Source organism: Aricia agestis, chromosome 6 (genome assembly GCF_905147365.1).
Source record: "Aricia agestis chromosome 6, ilAriAges1.1, whole genome shotgun sequence".
NCBI classification, from domain to species: Eukaryota; Metazoa; Arthropoda; class Insecta; order Lepidoptera; family Lycaenidae; genus Aricia; species Aricia agestis.
The window spans coordinates 8,969,099-8,991,914 of record NC_056411.1 but is presented as its reverse complement, the minus strand read 5'-3'; the positions used below and the strand labels follow the sequence as shown (position 1 = coordinate 8,991,914).

General features: G+C 38.6%; 3 protein-coding genes across 3 annotated transcripts; 2 read left to right on the top strand and 1 right to left on the bottom strand.

Moving 5' to 3' along the window:
* Nucleotides 1-254: 254 nt before the first annotated feature.
* On the top strand, nt 255-3,591 carry LOC121727638 (cyclin-dependent kinase 1). The gene is made up of 7 exons (XM_042115576.1): nt 255-610; nt 738-882; nt 963-1,097; nt 1,369-1,478; nt 1,716-1,829; nt 2,377-2,479; nt 2,558-3,591. Exons 1-7 carry the CDS (start codon nt 462-464, stop codon nt 2,774-2,776), a joined length of 975 nt encoding a protein of 324 aa, XP_041971510.1. The 5' UTR covers nt 255-461; the 3' UTR covers nt 2,777-3,591.
* Nucleotides 3,592-5,814: 2,223 nt separating this feature from the next.
* On the bottom strand, nt 5,815-18,326 carry LOC121728144 (zinc finger protein 135-like). Its single transcript, XM_042116260.1, has 15 exons — nt 17,984-18,326; nt 16,911-17,069; nt 16,401-16,580; nt 15,997-16,245; nt 15,522-15,797; nt 13,625-13,814; nt 13,087-13,264; nt 12,561-12,754; nt 11,522-11,694; nt 10,676-10,819; nt 9,609-9,851; nt 9,358-9,429; nt 8,974-9,039; nt 6,760-6,843; nt 5,815-6,337 (listed from the first exon to the last, which is right to left on the bottom strand). The coding sequence occupies exons 1-15, from the start codon at nt 18,116-18,118 to the stop codon at nt 6,203-6,205; spliced, it is 2,478 nt and encodes an 825-aa protein (XP_041972194.1). The 5' UTR covers nt 18,119-18,326; the 3' UTR covers nt 5,815-6,202.
* LOC121727968 (dnaJ homolog subfamily B member 13-like) lies at nt 14,149-15,228 on the top strand. Its single transcript, XM_042116052.1, has one exon. The coding sequence runs from the start codon at nt 14,202-14,204 to the stop codon at nt 15,186-15,188; it is 987 nt and encodes a 328-aa protein (XP_041971986.1). The 5' UTR covers nt 14,149-14,201; the 3' UTR covers nt 15,189-15,228.
* Nucleotides 18,327-22,816: the final 4,490 nt, after the last annotated feature.

Below are 22,816 nucleotides of genomic sequence, written 5' to 3'. Positions count from 1 at the left end.
CAATTTCGGTTTCGTTTGACAGCTCGAGATTGTTGCTCTATTCCGCTAGGTATATTAACTTTATGGGTTTTAAAATAGTGTAGCTGGCAACGCGCAAATCCGTTTTTGCTGTTTCAAAAATCAAACCACCGCGCCGCCGTTTTAAACCGTGTATCAGGCGCTTAACCGCTACACCAAAATAATTAGCAATTTTATGCTGGCAACACCAGCCGGCGGTTTTATGCCAAATGTCAAACTTCAATTTCAAACTTCGTTTGAAAGTCGTTACGAAAATACAAACGGAACATTATAATTTTTTGTAAGAAGGCATTAAATAATTATGTTAAATTAGGTTTCGTTGAAAATAATCAGTGCATAACTATAAACACCATAGTAGAAAATTGATACTAAGTGTACAACTCAAATTTAGCTCCATCTCTTGTTCATCTCCCTTCAAGGTGTACAAAATTCCACACTACAACATGGATGATTTTCTGAAAATAGAGAAGATCGGTGAAGGTACTTATGGTGTAGTGTACAAAGGCAAAAACAAAATCACCGGCCAGTTCGTGGCTATGAAAAAAATTAGGTTAGAGTCAGAAGATGAAGGCATTCCTTCCACCGCCATAAGGTATGTAAACACACCTGTTGTCCAATCATTTTATCATACAATTTCAAATAAATTACATGCAAGTATAATATTAGGATTTTAATAAACTATACCGTTAGTAAAGTATTAAAACCCTAATATCTTTCAGAGAGATTTCGCTTTTGAAGGAACTTGATCATCCCAATGTTGTCAAATTGGAAGATGTCCTTATGGAGGAGTCCCGACTTTATCTCATCTTTGAATTCTTATCAATGGATTTGAAGAAGTATATGGACTCCCTTGGCTCAGGAAAGGTATATGGTAGCAACTTGTTTTATGCATTTATAACCACATGATATGTTTTTGGTTATCCTAATTTAAAATGTATTTGCAGTTAATGGATCCTAGTGTAGTCAAGAGCTACCTGTACCAAATCAACAGTGCAATTCTTTACTGCCACCAACGCCGCATTCTACACAGAGATTTAAAGCCACAAAATCTACTTATTGACAAGACTGGTATTATTAAGGTATTTTTTCATCTACTTACAATTAGGATTACATGAGAGACAAATAAATTCCTCTTTTCCTCTACCTTGGCTTGGTATCTTTTTCCTTGTTTAAAATGAATACAAGTGTGCCATTAACACCTCCATCGTGGGTATCGCAGACACAATAGAATTCAATTGTTATGCAGCAGCTGGCTGCCACTTGGGGATTGATGGGTTAATTAAACATATAACATGTTCAAAATTTAGCTTGTTACTTAAAAATTCTATGAGGTTATACTATTATTTGTAGGTGGCAGACTTTGGCCTGGGCCGAGCTTTTGGTGTTCCGGTCAGAGTGTACACTCATGAAGTTGTAACTCTCTGGTACCGAGCACCTGAGGTGCTTTTGGGAAGTCAAAGGTTAGTCAATATTTCATCTAAAAACAAACAACCAATGCTTATTACCTTATTGTTAGCTTTAGAAAGACTTTGCAGCATTGCTTTAATGGTTTTTATAGTTCTTTCTTATTAGTTTCTGCTTGTTACATGAATTACAACTTAATTTTCAAATATACAATGATTTTATTTTAAAAAAGCTGCAATCTATTTCTGCCTTTTGAAGAATAAATGTGTGAAACCAGACACATGTAATTGCAGATATGCCTGCCCGATAGACATGTGGTCTGTGGGATGCATCTTCTCAGAAATGTCGTCAAAGAAGCCACTGTTCCAGGGAGATTCTGAGATTGACCAGCTATTCCGTATCTTCAGGTAACTGTGATGTAATTTTAAATTTAAATATATATATGTATTGTGCCTCAAAGTTTTCATCAGACATGCAACAGATTTAATGCAATCACTTTTAAAGCTTAATTTTAAATTGACTTAATATTATACATATTCCTAATCTACAGTAAACATGAAAGATATTCATATACCTAGTGCCGTAAATAGGGCGGTGCCACCGGTGCCCAGGCACAGGGTGACTCTGGGGGGCGCAAGAATGGCCAGACCAGGCAGACCCTTATTTTTTCGAATTGCTCCCGATAAGTACTTCCCGCTGTGCCTCAGAGATGTTTTCCAATGTAGAAAAAAAATATCCATAGCCGAACATATAACTTTCTCCTTTTTGAAAGTCAGTTAAAAAACAAGGGTGCAGTTATATAAGCTCGCACAGGGCGCAGAAAAGGCTATTTATGGCACTGCATATACCACCATTTTGTAAACTTTATTCAATAAGAGATTATTACTTAAATGCAATTATAATTTACAGATTTTTACAAATTACTTTAATAATAAAACTTTTCTTACTTTTTAGAATGCTTAGAACACCAACTGAAGAAATCTGGCCAGGTGTATCCTCCTTGCCAGATTACAAACCCACATTCCCTAACTGGACAACATTTAATCTTCACAACCATGTAAGTGAACAAATAATTTATTTATTTTTATTTTATGGTAATATCTTGTACTGTTCTTATAATGTATTATTATTTCAGGTTAAAAATCTGGATGATGTTGGCATGGATTTACTGCAAAGAATGCTAGTGTATGATCCAGTGAAAAGGATCTCTGCAAAGGAAGCGCAGCGACATCGCTACTTCCGTGATGTGAAGCTCCCCAGTGGTCTTGCAACACCGACTGCTATCCCCTCCCACTGCACTCCTGCATCTGCTATACCTAACAATATATCTGTTGACACAACACAGAGTGTATAGCTACAAAAGTCTACAAGACTAATGTGACCTTAATTAAGACTACTCAATATTTTGTATGTCAAGGACTGTATCATAGATTATATTGGTCAAGGCCAAAATAAAATAGGCTTAAAACATTGGTTAAGAATGGCATAATGATGCTTGGTGATAAATTAAATCTAGTTATCTCATGAAATTCATCAACAAACAACTGCCAAGTGGATTTAGGAAATAAAAAAATAAAATAAACCATTTATCAAAAGAATGACATGACTGAATATTGCCTTTTAAAACTTAGATATTATAATTATTGCTAAGAATCCTGTAAGTCTTGATTTAAGAAGCATAGACAGACAAACTATTGTTTTATTGTATGGGATTCTTTGTCAGGTAAATAACGAGGAATGGAACACCATTATAATTATTATTGAATAATGTATGAAAATATTTGCCCTAAATTGTTTTTTAGTTTTGTCATTTCTATTGGGTTATTTAATTTAGCATTTAATGTTTATAATTTAGTATTAATTTATAGTTTAGTATTTACGAAAGATAGACATTTTTTCATTACAAAAGTGCATGTCTTGGAATCTTGACGTATGCATCAGTTAGGTGGATACTTTTTGATATTATTGTATTAAATTAAAAATCCATTATCGCACAGCACCATGACTATTGTATTTTATGAAATTGGTAGATAGTTACTTTACTGAGTGTACTCCTACAGTAATTTTATCAAAATTTAATCTTTTTACCAACTTTCTCCATAAATGACGTGAACGGTTGCAAGGATTCAACACTTGTTCGGCCTTTCCAAAACTAATTATAATGGTTAATGTGCTTTTCTGGATTTTTAAACTATCGTGGCGATTATTTATTGTTATTTAAAATATATATTTGTCGCTAATATTATTTTTTTCTCAATTTTTTGACTTGTACTATCGAAAAATTGATAAAAGATGCCGTATTTCGCAGTTACAATGGTTTTCTTTTATGTTTGCGTTTCTTAATTGGTTACAACTGTTTGGTATGCAGTAAAAGTTCAATAACAATATTACCAGTGTGTTGCGTCGCGCGTCATAAACACCTTTTTTGAGGAGAGTATGGTATTCACACGTACAAGCTCAAATCACACCGGAATGGCAGCGTAGCGGCGAGCATTTTCAGTGTCATATTATGATTTCAAACTTTATCTTCATTACAGACTGCCCACGCGCCGCCGCCGCGTAGGAGTCGTCAGAGTGCTCGCGGCGTCGCTGGCGGCCGCGAGACTTTCCAAGTTTCTCAAGCGATACTATGTATTACAATAATAAAGATAAAGTTTAAAATCATATGACACTGAAAATGCTCGCCGCTGCGCTGCCATTTTGGTGTGATTTGAGCCTTATGAGTAGCATCATAAATTCTATAATCTGGGAGAGCCATGCTTCGGCACGAATGGGCCGGCTCGACCGGAGAAATACCACGTTCTCACAGAATACCGGCGTGAAACAGGGCCCAATCCCCTACCCTATTCCCTTCCTTACCCTCCCCTATTCCCTTCTCATCCCTAACCTCCCCTATTACCCTATTCCCTCTTAAAAGGCTGGCAACGCACCTGCAGCTCTTCTGATGCTGCGAGTGCCCATGGGCGACGGAAGTTGCTTTCCATCAGGTGACCCGTTTGCACGTTTGCCCCTTTATTTCATAAAAAAAAAATCTCATTCTTTAATAGAACTTTAATATAGAGCTATTTGCAACTGACTAAAATGAAATGGCGGAATTTGAAACTAAGTTTGTACAGAGGTGATGGTCGTTGTTATGCCACAAGTCGCAACTGCAGTAGTTAGCCAGGTAGTAGTCCCAGGTTCACTTTTTTTATAAACTGTTGCAAATCTTCCATTTTTTTTTAGTCAAAACTAATAAAAAACCGGAGCACACTCTCACAGTTAACGAAATCGGCCTTTATTTTCAAACATTAGAAATAAAGTTGTATGATGTGTCCAATTAAGAATAAATTTTATGTGAATTAAAATGAACTAAAAATGTGGTAAATTGTGTAACTTAATTTTAATTGTAAAATAAAAACGTATTTTAGGACAAATTTGTTTATTTACACAATTATATACAAACTACATTAAAGTTACACTATTTTTACAGTTTGCTGAACCTTACAACTACAGTTAATTTACCAAGTACAACAATGAAAATGGCTCGCATAATATGAGACGTTAGTAGTGTATTATTATGACAATATTTTTCCAATACTTAAAAAAAAACATTAGTTAAAAACAAATGCCTACCCACCACTATTATTTACTTCATTTGCTACCTTCAGAATTCAACTCATAATAATTAGTACCTGGATGACCGAGCTTTGCTCGGTATAGCAAACACTCATTGACTTCGTGTTACTTAATAACGCCATCTGCTGGTCGTTAAAACAATTAGTTGCTAACAAAATAGTATTATTATTCACCAATAGATGTCAGGAAGAGTCATATTTTTCAGTTTATCGATTATCGATAAAACACGAATAAAAAAACATTTTCTGAAAATGATTCCTTGCTAGATCGATTTATCGCCCCCGAAACCCCCTATATACTAAATTTCATGAAAATCGTTGGAGCCGATTCCGAGATTCCATATATATATATAAGAATTGCTCGTTTAAAGATATAAGATTATATTAAGTATGTAATAATAATTAGTGTATAAAAATTCCTGATCATTAATGGCCTAATAAACATAGAAACTAGTATTTTTCTATCATTATTCGTTCGCATCCATACTAATATTATAAAATATGCGAAAGTGTGTCTGTTACATCTTCACGCCCAAACCGCTGAATCGATTTGCTGAAATTTGGTGTGGTGATACTTTGAGTTCATCCCGGAGAAATTGACGATTTTTGGCGCAACGGAGTTGCGGGCGTCATGTTTTTTGTAAATAAACATTTTCCTGTATAATCTAAAGTTAACAAAAGTTTACCAGAATTATTTATAGGTTTTATTTAAGAAAACTATGGGGATTGCGTCACACAACACTAGTACCACAGAAATAAATCAATCTTGATTTATTTCTGTGACTAGTACTTACATTATTTTTATACAATATTAGAATGCTACAACGTGGTTGCAGCAATGGCGATAACTAGTTTTCTAATTAGTTGTGTCGGTACTAAATGATTGTTAATGAGAACCCAACCTAAATTATGTTAATAAATACAACATAGTCTATGATATTGTGCGTATCGTGGGCTGCTTCAGCGTTAGGTAACGATTTGTACAGCGCTCGCTCCCCGACCTTCGTATTATGTTAACAATATTTTATTTATTGCAATTATAGATACAGAAACGCTCGGGTATTTTAGGCATTTAAAGGCGTTTAAATCCATCTACATGGACGGAAAGATCCTCAGGTGACATGGGCATCAATAAACATAATATTATCTGGGCGCTTTGTTTACTAGTGGTGTATAGTGTATAGCGCGGGGTGTGAGGGCGTAGCGGGCTGCTGCAGGATGATGCGATGCACGCCGCCCCCCACTCCGCCGCCCAGCTCCTGAGTCAGACCGGACACCGCCACTGCGCCGCCGCCGAGCTGGAAACAGAAAATTAAGAGGAGCTGATAAAACGAGAACATGGACGTAGTGGGATGTCATTGCTATGTGCACATCTCATCCAACTTGTCATTTGTCTAACGCGTGTGTCAAATGCAGTATGCACCCACTGCCCAGTCAAGCTGGTGACTGGTCGCACGTTTGTCAGCACCGTACGCGTCGCATGCGAACGCATCGCATAGTACACGAAATACGGCGCGTACGGTGCGGACGAATTTGCGAGGTTTCACATCATTTTACACAACGAGTTCTAAAATGCGGCGCGATCGGCGCGTGCGTCCTGATAAATGCGCGAACTGTGATCACCGTTAATGTGCACACTCTACCAGGCGCGGTGGCAGCCTGGCCTGGCCTGGCACTGCACAGTGTTACAAACACACTACATAATGAAATGATATTGTACCTGCAATATGTTGGGCAGCATTGACTGACAGTTGGAGGTTGCGACGTGCAGCTGCTCCTGCTGCACCTGCTGCACGCCCACCGTCTGGAAATTACATATTAGGGTCAGGTCACATCGAAACAAAACACGGCGCGGACAATAGTTGCTAATTGCTATACAAAATAAAAAAAATCAACAGCCGAACATATAACCTCCTCGTTTTTTGGAAGTCGGTTAAAAAGTACAAATAGCGTGACGCTGCGAGACAATATTCCATTACTATAATATGCATCATTACTTTGTTTTTCGTTACTTGTAATTCAGTGTGCAAATTACACATGTTGGTGGCAGAAGTTTTTATGACATCTGCGCCTGTGAATCTGTGGATTATTACATAGTAGATGCGTTTACATAATATTCATGCATATATAATATTATTGAATCGATTTGACATAATATCGGTGTTAGGTATAAGTTCAATAACTACAAAAAAATCATACAACATGACTGGTGAGACATGTTCAATACTTAAGGAGAGGTCTCTGTACTCGATTCTTATTATAATTGTTATGTAATAAAATTAGGTACTAATTTTTGTCCGAATTTACCTTTAAATAAAGGAATATATAGGCATACTATGCGGCCGGCGCAGCGCGGTGGCGTGCGCCACCAAAGAAACACCGCACCGCTACCCTTCCCGCGTGCGGTGTCCATTTCCACGTCCAGGCGGTTGGGTAAATAGTTACGGTATTCAACTTTAAGCTACATTTACTGAGTGATCAATTGATTTTTTTTTCATGTAAGTAATATAATAGCCGAATATATCAGGTCCTCGAGTATTGAACATGTCTCACCAGTCACCAATCACACAGTAAATATTATGATATTTATATATTGCCGAACCTTATATCGAAGTTGTAACCTTACCTACCCTAATAAAATTAAACTACCATACATTATTACCCTTACAACATTATTCAAGCAGGTGCTTACTTCACTTGTATAGATAAAAAACACATTATTCATTGTATCAAAATAGCTATTTGTAACTTTAATTATCTTATACAGAATTGCCCTAATTGTACAGATAAAAACACATTATTGACTGAATTAAAATATTTTATATATTTTATCGAGTTTATTACTACTATTAATGTAGACTGTAGTAGATACAAACAAAACAACACACTAAAAAGTAAAAATACTCAATTAGAAGAAAGTGTGTGCCCACAATTTTTTGCTAATCGAGATCCATGAATAGAAATGAAATGCATTTTAAAATTGAACTTTTACTATTAAAAAAAGATCAATTTTGAATCTGACTGAAGATCTGACTGAGGGACAAATTATCTCATATCACAAATCGAAATTTGAGCCCTTCTAACTCTCTCACCTCTCAGTAATTAATTGTGCAAAATTTTACAATCCTCCATAAATGTTTGCTTAGCGTGAATATTATAATGCCTATTATGTCACTTTGCGTGGTTGTGTTTCATAAGCTTTGCATTCCCTTCCATTAAAAACTTCATTCACTGAGCGACTCTCCTATAGATATTTTAAATAGTTTAAAGTTCATTTCGATCATCTTCAATAAAGCATAAAAAGCAATATCGCCGAAATAATTGCCGCAATTTATTGAAATTGCTCCATATTATTGCTCCACTTATTGCTCCAGATCGGTCAATTTGTGTCGCCGAGCAATTATTGCCCTCGTGTAAGCGCACCTGGATTATGTCAGAATCTAAGTTAAGTAATTTATGAGTATCTCTGAGTGTCGCAGTTGAGATGCGCTTATACGAGCAATAATTGCTCGGTGACACGAATGGGCCGATCTGGAGCAATTAATGGAGCATTATGGAGCAATTTCAATAAATTGTAACAATTCTTTCGGCGATATTGCTTATGTCGCAGATACGAATTGACGAATATCCGATGGGCTTGGAAATTCCAGGCAATTGTATTGCGCAATATTGCTGCTTGTTGCCGCAAATTGCTTGATGTAGTCGTGACGTCATAGTTGACGTGAATTGAATGGAACTGAGCAATTTTAGTTGCCCGTATAAGCGCACCTTTAAGGGTCCCACACATTAAACTGCGAATACATCGCATCGCAAATATCTGCGACAAAACTCATACTAAAAATGTTAAATTACGATGCGATGCGAATTCGCAGTTTTGTTTGGGAGCCCTAAGTCCTCGTTTAGTTCCACTAGAGCTAGTTAAAGTAGCACTTACATGTATCTGTATGGGCTGATGTTGAGGATGTATCTGTATGGTCTGCAGCTGGAGATGTTGCGGCTGCTGTAAGAACATACCGACAAAAACATTGTTATAATCTGTTAAGTAGTTAAAAATAAGCACAGTAAGGTCTAGTGTAGAGTTATCGCTTGTCGTGCCTTCTCCTTCATAAATACGGAGTAAGAAAGGGATAACATTATATTAAATTATGATTAATTTGCATCCAGACTAAAGTGAGATAGGCGTTGCCGCGATGGCCTATATTATTAGTCGTCTTTCCGAATTCAGTCTAATACCTATATTCGTCGAATATTCGGATGGTAATAGCGAATATGAGTAGCCAAAACACGAATAATCGTTAATCACAATTACGATACTAACCGTATTGACGTGATGGGTCTGTTGCAGCTGCACCGACTGCACTGAAGAGATGACGGGATACTGTTGGTTACCCTGAAACAAACAGTTCTCTAGTTGGCTCAGACCGAAAAAATGTATATGTTACCGTTAGAATGCAGAATACGTTAACGTGCACATTACCTAGGTAATCTGCAGATTCCCTGATACCATCCGTTTAAGTGTGAAATGTAAAATTTTAATGGACTAACAAAAATAAGACGAAAAAAACCAACCTGTATGCCGGAGACAGTAATAGCGGGCTGCATGTGCTGTATCGGTACCGCGAGCTGCTGCACGCCGCCCACCTGCAGCACCTGCTGCTGCAGCTGATGCACCTGCTGCTGCTGCAGCTGCACGTGCTGTTGCTGTTGTTGTTGATGCTGCTGTTGCTGCTGCTGTTGCTGCTGCTGTTGCTGCTGCTGTTGTTGCTGCTGTTGTTGTTGTTGTTGCTGCTGTAAATCTTGTTGCTGTTGTTGCTGGAAATGACAAAGTATAAAAACATTTGGAAAGAAATTAAGCAATAGAATGAGAATCATCTCAAGTTTTAAAGCAGGTCTTGAAAAACACTAGGACGCTCCAGCGTCCTTCAACTTCGTTCCAAGTTCCAACGAAGTGGTATGGATCAAGAGAAGTCTAACGGACCTCTATAATAATCTATACAAGGTGTAACAAAACTAAGTGATAATACTTAAATAGGGTGTGTATGTGTTCCTTAAAGAAAGTTCACTGTGAAAGTAACAGCGCTGAAAGACCAATTTTTTTTTCACTTTTTTGGGGAAACTCGTGACGCTGGGGCGCTTGCCCATACAAAAGTGAAAAAATTTGGTCTTTCAGCGCTGCTACTTTCACAGTGAACTCACTACAACGAACACGTACACACCCTTAAGTATTATCACTTAGTTTGGTAACACCCTGTATAGCTGTCAGTGTAAGCACGCAAAAGAACGCAGCCCTCTCCAAAAAAACTCGCCGGTACTACGCGATATCAAATAGGACCTGAATAGTTATGGCCGATTTACACGGGTGACTAAAGCCGCACGATTTACGCCGCACGGCGAAAATCGACCGTCTAAACGGCAATTCGACTACGCCGCATGCGGCTAAAGTCGCAAGCCCCAAAGTCGTGCGGCCAATGGCCGCATGTGGCTGGTGACTAAAATCGACCGTGCAAATGCTCATGCTGCGAATACTACTGTCGACTGGTGACTTGCCGGGTGACTAAAATCGACCCGTTAGTCACCCGTGTAAATCGACCATTAATTGCGATTTAACATTAACTATAGCACTGAACACAACTCACCCTAAAGTACAGTCTCTCGGTGCCGTCTGGCGCGACAACACACATCTGCACGTGACTGAGCATGTGTTTCTTGAGGCTGTGTAAGTACATGTAGCTCTTCACACACAGTCCGCACTTGTATTTCTTCTGAGTGCCGTTCTCTCCCTGTAGAGTGTATTAAATACAGTAGTAAGTATATTAACACATCATAGCATTTAGTATGAAAAAAAACTTTTAAACTCTTACTAATAAAAGCATCCACACTTTGTATACTATTATATATATTATAATAAAATGTTTTGTCTCATATATTAGCAACGCAGCATTTGAGGCAAGGTCGACAATCGACATACACAGCGTCGATGTTTTTAATAACCCGTAAGTTTCGCCCAATAGTGTAGCTTTGTAGGTAAAAGTATTTCAGGCTTGGTGATAACTTAATATTATGTACCATCGAGGAAATTGATTCCTAGGCAGTTGACGGACCTACGTCATTTGGTCGGCTTATGATGGCATTAGATGATAGCTGTGATCGGTCGCGTTAAGTCAAACCCATCTGGGGTTTGACTTAACGCGACCAAATTACTTAGGGCCGCCATCTGCCTAGGAATGAACTTCTATGATTCCTATAACTCCACTCGGGCTAGCTTGTCGCTAGCGGTCGTTGACTCCCTGTCAAAAACTTGTCATTTTCCATATAAACCGCGATTGACAATGAAGTGTCAGATATTGTCAATCGTGGTTTTATATGGAAAATGACAAGTTTTTGACAGGGAGTCAATGACCGCTAGCGACAAGTTAGCCCGAGTGGAGTATAGGTAGAGTACCTATAGGAAGATCGTAGAGGTTTCTTTAACCACATTTTACCTGTGGCTGGACGACTATTTGATTCTCCAGTTGGCTTTCCTCCTTGGTTTCAATAGCAGGTTTCTCCTCGTCCTCCTTGATCGCTTGCTGCACAGCGGGGGCCTCTGGGTCCGGGTCGTCCTTTACCTCGTGTGTCTTTATGTGCCTCTTGTATGAGTTCGACTCAATGAAACCTGTAAACAGAAGTTACATTTGTTTTTTCTTTCAGAATGTCTATAGTTTGATTATCTAAATTTTGGGATGAGTTTTTGATTATTCTTTGATGTTTATTATAACAATATTTTATATTAGTTGGAAATAATAGTTTATTTTTTAACGCATCATAATATTATATGCCTTGCACAACTTAAGATCGCACGGCAGAAATACGTAGCATAGATCATGAGCAGCGTTCAAAATATTCCGCCAGCCGCACACCTCGCACTTTTGTGAGCGGCGGTGAACAGGGGGAGGTAAAAGCGGCGGTGAAGAGAGGGCGAACCGAACCGCTGGCCGCACACCTCGCACTTGATAACTAACTTCACAACAACAGATCACGCGTGCCTACTTCACACAGCTACAACTAAGTTCATAACCTTTCCCACAGACGGCGCACTGGTACTTCTTCTCGCCCGTGTGGGAGCGGCGGTGCACGGCGAGGTAGGAGGGCGAGCCGAACCGCTGGCCGCACACCTCGCAGTTGCAACTAACTTCACAACAACAGATCACGCGTGCCTACTTCACACAGCTACAACTAAGTTCATACCTTTCCCGTAGACGGCGCACTGGTACTTCTAGCCGGTGCAGTGTAGGCGCGACGGTGTACGCCGCGGTATGGGGACAAGCCGAACCGCTGGCCGCACACCTCGCAGTTGCAACTAACTTCACACATCTCACGCGTGCTAACTTCATACCTTTCCCGCAGACAGTGCACTGGTATTTCTTCTCGCCGGTGTGGTAGCGGAGATGCACGGCGAGGTAAGAGGGTGACCCGAACCGCTGGCCGCACACCTCGCAGTTGCAACTAACTTCACAAATCTCACGCGTGCTAACTTCATACCTTTCCCGCAGACAGTGCACTGATACTTCTTCTCGCCGGTGTGGGAGCGGCGGTGCACGGCGAGGTAGGAGGGCGACCCGAACCGCTGGCCGCACACCTCGCACGCGAACAGTTTCTCGCCCGTGTGCTTGGTCGAGTGCACGCGCAGCTCCGTCCGCGACGAGCAGCCCTTGAAGCACACTGGACACACGAACCTGGGAAATGGATACGATAACAGTTAAAGGGATTAGCATAGCAAATATCTTATTTTCAATTATAGGCCACGCATTTAAGATCGGCACCCTATAGATACTTTTTATGTAAGAATAACGTATAATATTAGCTTCCAATAACATGTCGCTGTCTGATCGTGTTCTATCAATAAAGATCCGTCCGGTCACTGATCGACCAATAGCTTATCTCCGTGCGCTTTTCCGCCCCGCTAACTCCACGCCCTACCTAAAAGACCTAAAAATCGATTATTGAGCCTTTCATTTTTGCCGAGTAAGCTTAAAGTTGTCCACGTACGTTAATAAAGCCAACTTACTTCTTGTGTCCAGTATGCGTGTGCATGTGGTTGTTGCGTGCGGAGGAGGTGGTGAAGCGGGCGGCGCACAGCTTGCAGGCGTAGGGCTTCTCGCCGGTGTGCGTGCGCCGGTGGTAGATCAGCGCCGACTGCTGCGCGAACTTGCGATCGCAGAACTGACACGAGAATGGACGCTCACCTGCGTGAATATACTTTGTAGTACATACAATGGCGGTTTCTCGCCTGTGTGTAGCAGACTTTAAAGTTTGAACATGACGTATGAATAACGAAAAGTCGTTACTCGTTAGCAAGAAAGCTCATGACGTCTATCGACATTTTAACCTATCAACTCCCAAGCGGTCGAATTCGATCGCGATAACAATAGATTTCCAAGAATCCGCGATCGAGCGAAAGACATGGATTTGAGCGGCTTTATAATCATTAATCCCGAAGCGGCAGCCGGCTGCCGCATAACAATTGAAAATCAACTTAAATTATTTTCACTATAGGTATAATGGTAAGTAATGTTTAAGGTAACAACATTAATTCAGCCACAAACCTGTGTGCACCCTCATATGCGCGTTCAGCTTGGACACCTCGTAGAAGGCCTTGTTGCACACGTGGCAGATGTGGTTCCGTATGCCGCGGTGCTTCTTCATGTGCTGGCAGAGCGTCGAGTGGCGGCGGAACGACTTGTTGCACTCCGAACACTTGAGCGGTTTCTCGCCAGTGTGCAGCCTGAAGTGGACCTACAGGTGTAAAATATGTTTTATTTTATTTGGGACAACAAACAATTGCGTACGTGCTTAATACTAACACGACATAAGTAAACAATGAAATTAAGGTAATTACGCAACCAACACCATTATTCACAATATAAAGTTGTGTGGATACACAAGGAAAATATTCTTTAGGCCGCGCAAAATTTTGAGATACCTCTTACATCACTTTGCAGATTTCTTATATCGATACCTACTTAAATAATAATTTAAAAAATCGTTATAAGAAATGACAATATTTTGACTTTAGATGGACAATTTTTGGATGTCAATGTTTATTTTTGACTTGTTTTGCAACACAGTTTTGCAAGTTTCATATTATTTTACTGATTTACAAAGGAAACACAATTTTACGGGATGGGTCTCGATTATTACGGTATTCTGAGTGTTAAGCGTAATGCTTGCCAGCTCGATATCAAGAAAGCCTACCGCCGATTGGCACTCAAATACAACCCAGAGAAATACGATAACGATCACAATATGAAGAAAGTCTTCGCTCTCGTGGGCGAAGCGTACGAAGTACTAGTAGACCACAAGCACAGGGCGGTATATGACCAGTACGGAGAGGAGGGCCTGAAGCGAGGCGTGCCGGGTCCAACAGAGTATATCCAACCGTACGTCTACCACGGAGAGCCTTTGAGGACGTACCACGAGTTCTTCGGGACTACGAATCCTTATGCCGATCTCTTAGACTATTACGAGCACCCATCTTCGATTTTCGACTCCCCCCTCGGGAAAGGCTACAAGGTGAAAGACAAGGACATAGTTCGACCGCTCGCATTGTCCCTCGAGGAGGTTTACAGAGGAGGAACAAAGAAAATGAAGATACAACGATTGGTTTTCACGGACGAGAGCTGCTCGGAATTAAAGCTTCGGGAGAAAGTATTGTCTATCCCTTTCCCTCCCGGCATTTATACGAACACAGAGATCAGGTTTAAGGAGGAAGGCGATCAGGGCCCGACCAGAATACCGGCAGATGTGGTCTTCGTAACCGAGGATAGAAAACACGAAACGTTCTCTAGACGCGGGCAGAGCGATCTACTCATGGTCCATAAGATAACACTACAAGAAGCCCTCTGCGGTTTTACTCTGACCATAAAAACCTTAGACGATAGAACGCTGCGCATCAACATTACTGACGTCATCACCCCGGATTACGAGAAGATCGTCGAGGACGAAGGACTACCCGTGTACGAGTGCCCCGGTAAAGTCAAAGGGATCCTCATCATACGATTCGAGATAGCATTCCCGAAATATTTGTCGAAGAAAAATAAGATTGCCTTTGAAAAGGTGTTTGGGGAAATTGAGGACGAAGAGAAATTCGATGGATGCTTTAAGAAATAATTTTGTGACAAAATACTTATAAAGATAGTAAAAGGTATAAAATACATTGTAATATTATGTATCACGGGCGAATATATAGATTTGGTAAGGGGGGAGTCCCTAAGTCCTAACGTAAAAAACGGCCAAGCGCGAGTTGGACTTTTATGAAATCAAAAGTATTTTTTATAATTTGAATATCGGAATGTTGAATATATTTCTTATATATTAAAAAGAAGTAATATGCTCCACAGTATAATAATACTTAATTATTTTCACAAGTAAGATGGATAGTAATAGAGAGGGGGGGGGGGGGTCCGGACCCCCAGGACCCCATAGGGAGTAAATGTTTGTTACCTTCAAATCAGTTGGGTTGTAGAAACTCTTAGAGCAAATAGCGCAGACATAGGGTCTTTCTCCTCTGTGCCGCGCCATATGCGAGCGCAGAGCGTAGCCGCTGTAGAATCGTTTCTCGCAGACTGTACACTGATGGGTCTTCTGCTCGAAGTGAGTCTGTCTGTGCCTGTACAGCAGCGTCTTGGACGGGAAAACTCTCTGGCAGACGGAACACGTTGGCGGCTTCGGTGGGCGCTGCTCGTGGGTGCGCATGTGCATTTTCAGCATACCAGGACCCTAGGTAAGAACACAATTGCTATCAAATTTAATATTACTAGATACAATGCTAGGAAGACTTTTGTCAATAGAAAATACTCACAAAGTTATATATACCTTCCTAAATTGTATTTAAACAAATTAAATTAATAAAACCAGTAACTTTAAACTCATGAAATAACATGAGCAACCAAAGCAATAAACATGCGCAAAGTAGTACCTTAAAAGTTCTTTCACAAATAGGGCACATAGGTGGTTTCTTGCAGTTGGCTTTAATCCAGTTGGTGTGTGAATGCATGTGGAGTTTCAACCATCTTGCATGTTTGAACTTCTTATGGCATAGATTACAGACATGTTGCCCAGGGCCAACTGCCGAGTTCCCTTGGAACACAACCATTTGCAAATAGTTCTCCTCGTCCGAGTTCAATGCATCATCCTCTTTTTCCTTCTTAGGTGGTTGCTGTGGTAGCTAAAATTTGTTACTGATTTGAATTTTATAGACATTTTTTGTGGTAATATGATAAACTTAAGTCATGTAATCTAAAGGGTGGAATTTTTTTGCTTTACAAAATTAAAATGAATTTATTTATCATGCACAAATAAACTAGCATGAGGTTTAAATACCTTGTCAACATCGAACTCATCTTTCGGAAGTACCTCCTGTGTGACGGGCTGCTCTGGTGTGTCAGTAAAGAATCCATCAAGAATTTGGTTTGGATTGTTGCCTAGTGGAGGGACTTCAATGAACTTTATAAACTGTGATGAGTCACCACAATTCAAACTCAGTGCTTTATCCATTTCCATCTTCAAAAAAAAAATGTTATTGAGATAGATGCTGCACTCAATTTTTTGCAACCAAAAAAACTTTTAACTAAAGGTTAAAAGTTTTTTTGGTTGCAAAAAATTGAGAGAAACCTGTTCATTTTTCTAATGCTTTCAATGGTAGCCCAATTTAATTTAAAGCAGTCTCAAATATTTGATGCATCTTCAATGATAATAAACAAAATATAATAGGTACATTGATACCAATGAGATGTAGCATTGAATCTTTAATAACCTTTATAATACGAGATTAAAATAATTATAATAAAAGATTAAAATAATATTACTATTATGTAAGTTTTAAGATAATACCTGGTTATTAATTTTAAGTGTTTCTTCTGCAATTAATTTCGCTTGCTCGTGCAATATACCATCATTTTTCTCAACCATCTCCTTGAAGGCATGGCATCTGGAGATTTGATGCACACATTGCAAGCACAATTGCAGAGGGAGGCCATCACCGACTGCCACCTGCAAATTGCAGTGATTATTTGAACTAATCTTAAAGTAGTGTAGAAAATATTTTATTTCGAGGTTTTAAAATTAGGTTGAGTTGCACCAGAGGCGTGGTTAAAGTTAAAGTTATGGTTATAGTTTAAAGTTAAAGTTACAGTAATTATAGTTAAAGTTAGTTGGTGCAACCCAACCTTAGTACCTTTAGGTACCTACTGTCACAGAAAATGAATGTTTAGCATTTTTAACATTCTGAGATGTCCCTTAGTGAAATTTGTGACTACATAGTACTCATGCCATTTTAATCGGTTTCTAAGTCGCAATTTGCGGGAATCAATGGAAGAGACAAAATCAGTAAAACGTTAACTTAAGTCCATTTGCTAAATATTAATTTTCTCCAACTGTACTTCTACCTAACTACTTGTAAAATAAGTCAAGAACCCTAATATTCAGTAGACTATTAATTATTAGTACCTACTACTAGAAACATATAATTATGCGTTAGCATTCTATATAGTTTGTGAAACATGTTCAGTAGGTACTCAGTAGACAGAAGCTTAGCTGGCATTCATAAAATGATGATGATGGGAAAATTAAAAGAACAGTTGAGTAGAAATTGCTGAATAAATTGTTTCGCCCATTTTATTCTCAATCCTCTTCACACACCCGCCGAAAATTTGATGGGTGAAAAGGATAGAAGGATTTCGCTCTGTGATCAGACTCAATTAAGGGATAGGTTATAGGTAGGTACATTACAAAATTTTGGGCTGAATGATCAATGAAGATTGCTAGTGTCTTCCTAAAGGATGACCATTTTATTTATTTAGTTTCGTTTTCGAAATTCAATCATACATTTCGCAATAGGTGTGAGGGAGATAACAATAAATTACTAAAATATTACTTCCGTCTTCCTACAACATTAGGCATCTCACCTGCACTTTGGAAATGTCCATCAACATTGTTGCAGTAAGCTGTTCGAATAAAGGCCGCATGTCCTTCTTTATTTGTAAACATGCACGACAAATTTTTGCAAAGTTATATTTCGGTGTCTTATTTAAAGTGGCCATTTTGGAGTACCAGCTGTCTTTTTGTTTGTCCTTGTTTTACGCTTATATTTTCACACTAACAATTTAAGATTCCAAGCGAGATTGTTTCACTTCCGATAATTTTAACAAACATTTTAACATTATTCAAACGTAGTAATTCTAGTCTTTTCCGATTATAAAATAAAGCAATCGAACAAAGATGATCGCACGAAAAAAGACAGCTATATAGAAATCTATAAATGTGTCCTACGGGCTACGGGCTACGAAGCTAATTTTCATTGGTGGGGACCACACGCAAGGTTCAATTTCTGAAAGAAATAGATATTTACCTTAGCTATAAGAGCAAAAGAGAGCGCTATATTATGCCATAAACGTGTTTCTCATAATTTATCATGCTATTGTGTGTCTTCGTCATGCACATAGGGATCACAAAACGAAGAAAAGAGATGGGCATGTGAAAGTATTTTGACAATACATTTTGAAACGTGAAAGTGTTTACGAAATATAATTTTCTACGAATTATCGGATTTTTATTAAGTAACAAAAAATGAATGAATGAAAATAAATAAATCAAATCTATGAATGTTTTAATTTGGAAAGTTTGTAAGTATTTAATTTTTATGGTACATGTGTTTTTCTTGAACTCTTGTACTTGTGTAAGTTTAAGAATGAGATGAAAATATACAGTATAGCTTAGGTTGTGCAGGATGGCGAGAGTGTTTTATCCCTTTCTCTCAGCTGCAAAATATACCATAGTGAATAGTCCATAGATATTTGCCGCTGCTTGAGTTGTGAGTTGTGACTTGGTTGTGAGTGACTCACAACTCACAAGTCACAACCAAGTGGTCTTGGTCACAACTTGTGACCAAGAAGCTAATAATAAGCTTATTGGTTGTGACCATAAAGTTAATATAACTAGCGGAATACAGCAACAATATCGAGCTGTCAAACGAAACTGTAATTGGTCACTGACCTCCATTATACAAGTACGCTGGACGTATGGACTATGGTACCCACCTGCTTTTTGTGCCTATTTGAAGCGGAATCAGCGCCACCAATGCGGGGAAGAGAACTAAATCTGACGTAACTTGCAAAAAGTACTCCCACTGCTACTATCAGCGCCAATATGACTTTCAAACGTCATTTTTACGTCAAATTTAGATCTCTTCGCCCGCATTGGGGGCGCTGATTCCGCTTCAAATTGGCTTCAAATAGGCACAAAAACCAGCAGTCAATTCAAAGGGTATCGTAAGTCCAGCGTACTTGTTTAAGGCTGCGTTTCCACTGAAGCGGAGTGCCGAATTGACCAATCACCATGCTCGAAATCTTGCTGTCATTCCGCTGGAATAGCACGATTGGTCAATTCGGGCACCGCTTAGCTCCGCTCCGCTTCAGTGGGAACGCAGCCTTAGGCCGCGTTTCCACTGACGCGAAGCGGAGCTTAGCGGTGCCGAATTGACCAATCACCATGCTCGAAATCTTCGCTCCGCTTCGAAATTGGTTTACATAAACTGTGTGTAAAAACGTACGTTCGTGTATAACACACTTACACAAGCATGATTGAACATGAATTCTAAAGCCGACGCCAGAAATGTGCTTCAAAGTTTGAGCAAACTTTTTGAAAACTTTTCGTGCACAAACAGGATCACAAATATGCCTGCCAGACTTGTTTCAAATGTATTACGATTTACGGCACAGTTTAAAAACTTCATCTGCCCCTGAGCCCGTTTTCGTTGTCCCTTTATTATTTTTCAAATTATCTCTGTACCTACTGTGTTAATACTTAATAGGCTATTTCTCTTCTTTTTAAGTTCTACTGTAAACGGGACGGAGAAACTATTTTTTATTCTATGCCATGCATCGTTTACAAGGTTACGATTTTTATGATCCCTGTTTTTCGGATTTCATATTAAGGGTTCTACTCAATGATGAAAAATTCAAAGGTTCTACTTGAAGTAGCTCAAGAAATTCGATAACTACCTACGTCAGTACTCCACTCCATAATAATTATTGACGTTCAAAATGTCTAGACAACTGCTCCATTTAGCGGCGCGCGCTCTAAAAAACTATGCGTTGTAGCAAAAAGTATTCTGTTATGAAATTAAAGCTTATTGAATTCTCTATATAATATTTGATTCCATACATTTTTTTCTAAATTCTCATCCGTTTTCGAACTACACGCTCAGGAAAAATAAAAATTAAAAAGCTTTATTTTAAAAATGTAGGCATTCCTTTCTAATTCTGTTTGCAGCGACAAAATATTATTCTTAGTAAAGCCTCAGATGCTGGTAAGTCGCCTATTGTTCTTGGCGTCAAGACCTTCATTTTTCCACCCTCACTCTTGAGGGGTCAGCTCATTCCCGATGATTCATGATGTTTTTATACAAATAACTAAGCTGCCAAACAGGAGTATGGTCTACCTGATGTAAAATGGTTACCATAATGCCTATGAGACGACTGCAGCACCAGGGATGCTACAGGTGCGTTGCCACTTTAAGGGGTGTGATGGGAATGGGTGAGGGGATGAGGGATGTTGGGTTCGGTGAGTCAGGCCCTCTCACTCACTGAACGAAGCACAGAAGCGATAAAGATAATTCAAACAGAAATAGCAAGGAATATTTAAAAATAAAGCTTTTTTTAAATTTTCACTTTTCCTGAGCGTGTACTTCTGTGAACGGATGAGAATTTGGAAAAACTGTATAGAATCTAATTTATAGAGAATTTAATAAGCATTAATGTCATCATAGAATATTTTTTTCCTACAACGCATACCTAGTTTTTTAGTTATTGACGAAAAACCAAAAATTTAGACCTTTGTCCGTCCGTCCGGCAGCCAGCCGCCCAGCGCATGGCGAACGTGCTGACAATACAATAATTTATTATACAACCCATAAGTTAGTAATATTTGAACAAAGATACTGAGCACTGAACTACTGAGTACTGACCATGTCATTCTTAATAGACGTCATTTTTCCTATAATATATACCTACTGGTCACCAGACACGTCTAGTTTAATTTTGTGCATACTGCATACTGAATTGACTGAATAAATTAAGTACTTGTTTTACAAAAGGTAACGTTATCAAAGAACATATATTTACCGTTATAAATCCTACTTACCGTTATATCATTTACCGGTATTAATTCCAATATTTACCGTTATTTCTAGTATCGGTTAAATTTTCATACCGTTATCTATGCCCTTGAAGCAATAACGTTATGAAAAAATACCGGTATTTGAAGCCCTGCTTGTGTTACGGATTAAGTATGTTTTGTCCCTAATCACCCTGAATAAGTTCCAGCAGAAATTGCCGCACTCTATAGCTATACCCTCTTTTGAGTAATTCGTTAACCGGACTTATAATAAGATTTTTTTTTTCATATAATGGCACTTCGGCTATAACCATGGCCAGTGTCGAGTATAATATTATGGCGGGAAAACAACATTCCTTAAACAATTTTTCTATATTATCGTCAGGTCAGTCAGGTCTAAAGTCTAGTCAAAGTCTAAGTATAAAGTCAATACAGTCAAGAAGTCAAGTCGGCCGATTCAGTAAAGTGGTAGGACGCTTTACTGAAACTTTTGATGGAGTTTTGGAGGGAACACAAAAGAGCACGTTTCTGGTTATTACATCACTTTCCCACACTTGTGCACGATAACAAATATTTAATGGTTAATATCCTACCGGTATTACACATTAAAAACCCAGATAACACAATTTTAGGAAAATAATATAAAAACACAACATCACTCTTTCACATTCTTCCAAAAACCCATAAGATTTATCACTGACATGAGCTGTGAGCATAGATTATAGAACTTAATATACGACATTGGCTGCGTTCCAGATGACGTTAATTTTGACCAAAACGCTCAAAACGTCCCCTTCTGCCGTTCCCTTTGGCGACCGGGGTCGTTTTGATCGCGGCTATGACGTCACTCATGACGTCATCATTTTCTCTCAAAACGACCCTCGACGAAGATGGGTCAAAGTGGGCGTGCTAGTTTTTTTTTTAAATTTTAACGTAACTATATCGCGAAAGCCATGTTCGGAAAGTTTTCAGGAGAGAGCAGACAAAAAAACTTTATATTATTTTATAACAAATAATATTTATATTACTTAAATAAATTAAATAACATTTAATGAAATATTTTGATTGGAAAATAAATTGTTTTAAATGAAAGGTCAAATGATTTCTTATAAAATATTATAATAATTAATACTAATTTTCATCTCTCCTATACCTGTTGATTTATTCGTACTTGATTAAACATTATGCGGTATTGTTACCTAACGTTTATATGTATATTGTGACTACTAAAGTCATTATTCAAAGTATGTGGTTTTGTTATTAAAATATGATTCAATGTGAAAACTCAAATATAATAAAAGTTTAACTATATTAAAATATGATTACTTAAGTAAAAAAATGTAATACTAATAACCAAACAAATATAATAAAATTACTTTTATTTAGGAATTGAAGAAAAGGATCATAATATCCAAATTCGGTTCATTGTACCTATGTATAAAAAAAATTATAGTTCTTTTTTTAAACTTTTCTCAAAACGCTCAAAACAATCCAAAATCCGTTCCACTTGGGTTTGTATCGCTGACGCTCACATGCTAGTGGAACGGGAAAAACTACAGTCTTGAGCGTGAGCGTTTCTAACGTCATCTGGAACGCGGGATTGACGTTTTAACCATAGACTATTG

Coding starts and splice junctions, on each gene's coding strand:
- LOC121727638 (XM_042115576.1), top strand. CDS start 462: ATGGATGATTTTCTGAAAATAGAGAAGATCGGTGAAGGTACTTATGGT. Junction 1,830..2,376: donor CAGCTATTCCGTATCTTCAG/GTAACTGTGATG, acceptor CTTACTTTTTAG/AATGCTTAGAACACCAACTG. Junction 2,480..2,557: donor CATTTAATCTTCACAACCAT/GTAAGTGAACAA, acceptor TTATTATTTCAG/GTTAAAAATCTGGATGATGT.
- LOC121727968 (XM_042116052.1), top strand. CDS start 14,202: ATGGGTCTCGATTATTACGGTATTCTGAGTGTTAAGCGTAATGCTTGC.
- LOC121728144 (XM_042116260.1), bottom strand. CDS start 18,118: ATGGCCACTTTAAATAAGACACCGAAATATAACTTTGCAAAAATTTGT. Junction 17,070..17,983: donor TGGACATTTCCAAAGTGCAG/GTGAGATGCCTA, acceptor TGCAATTTGCAG/GTGGCAGTCGGTGATGGCCT. Junction 9,040..9,357: donor AGACCCATCACGTCAATACG/GTTAGTATCGTA, acceptor ATGTTCTTACAG/CAGCCGCAACATCTCCAGCT.